The 630-nt window shown below is 39.7% G+C and overlaps 1 protein-coding gene across 2 annotated transcripts in view; it reads right to left on the minus strand.

Annotated features, from left to right (window-relative positions):
• Positions 1–6: 6 nt before the first annotated feature.
• Positions 7–630, minus strand: part of LOC119590550 (zwei Ig domain protein zig-8-like) — a gene marked incomplete in the record, with an annotated part of 99,462 nt that continues 98,838 nt past the window's right edge. For both annotated transcript variants that reach the window (XM_037939208.1, XM_037939207.1), the window contains 1 exon segment: positions 7–515. In XM_037939208.1, the coding sequence (XP_037795136.1) occupies positions 379–515 (137 nt within the window).

The following is a 630-nucleotide window of genomic DNA, read 5'->3' on the forward strand; positions in this document are numbered from 1 at the left end:
TCTTACTGCGCAACCCACCCACCGACTCACTCTCTCTTTACAATTATATTGCTAATCCGTTCTCCTTAGGAACATGTTTAAAACGCAATAAGCACTTTTTCCACATATCCCCTCCCATAGAACAAAATTACTTTGCACATGCCCGACTTTCATTTCCTGGACAGCTGGACCACAGCGAACTGTATTAAGGACATATTTTGAAGTGTCTTGAAAGGACGTCTTGGCAATCCATACTTCACACAATTATCTTGTAATTTGTCGTTTATAAACCTCGGCTAATGACTTGACCTTTTTCACGAATTAGAAAACAAAACAAAAAATTATCACCATGAAGTTGATGTTGATGAGGAAGAAAAAGAAAAGTCAAACAGAAACGAACTATAACAGCTGACAGAGATGCAGAGTTTCCCTCCACAGTAAAGTGAGAGCTGGAATACCAATCCACAGCCATCCTTGCAGACCCACGATCCCGGCAGATCCAGAGGTTCTGCGTAGAATTGCAGCTGTCAAGTCTCCTGCAATTGCAACAGAGAGAAAGAGAGAATGATTAGATATGCGGGGTTTATAGAATGTGTATTGTATATGTTTATATGTACAATTACAGATGTCTAGTTGAAGATTCCTTATAGT

The sequence above is a fragment of the Penaeus monodon genome, chromosome 27 (assembly GCF_015228065.2).
Source record: "Penaeus monodon isolate SGIC_2016 chromosome 27, NSTDA_Pmon_1, whole genome shotgun sequence".
Taxonomy (NCBI): Eukaryota; Metazoa; Arthropoda; class Malacostraca; order Decapoda; family Penaeidae; genus Penaeus; species Penaeus monodon.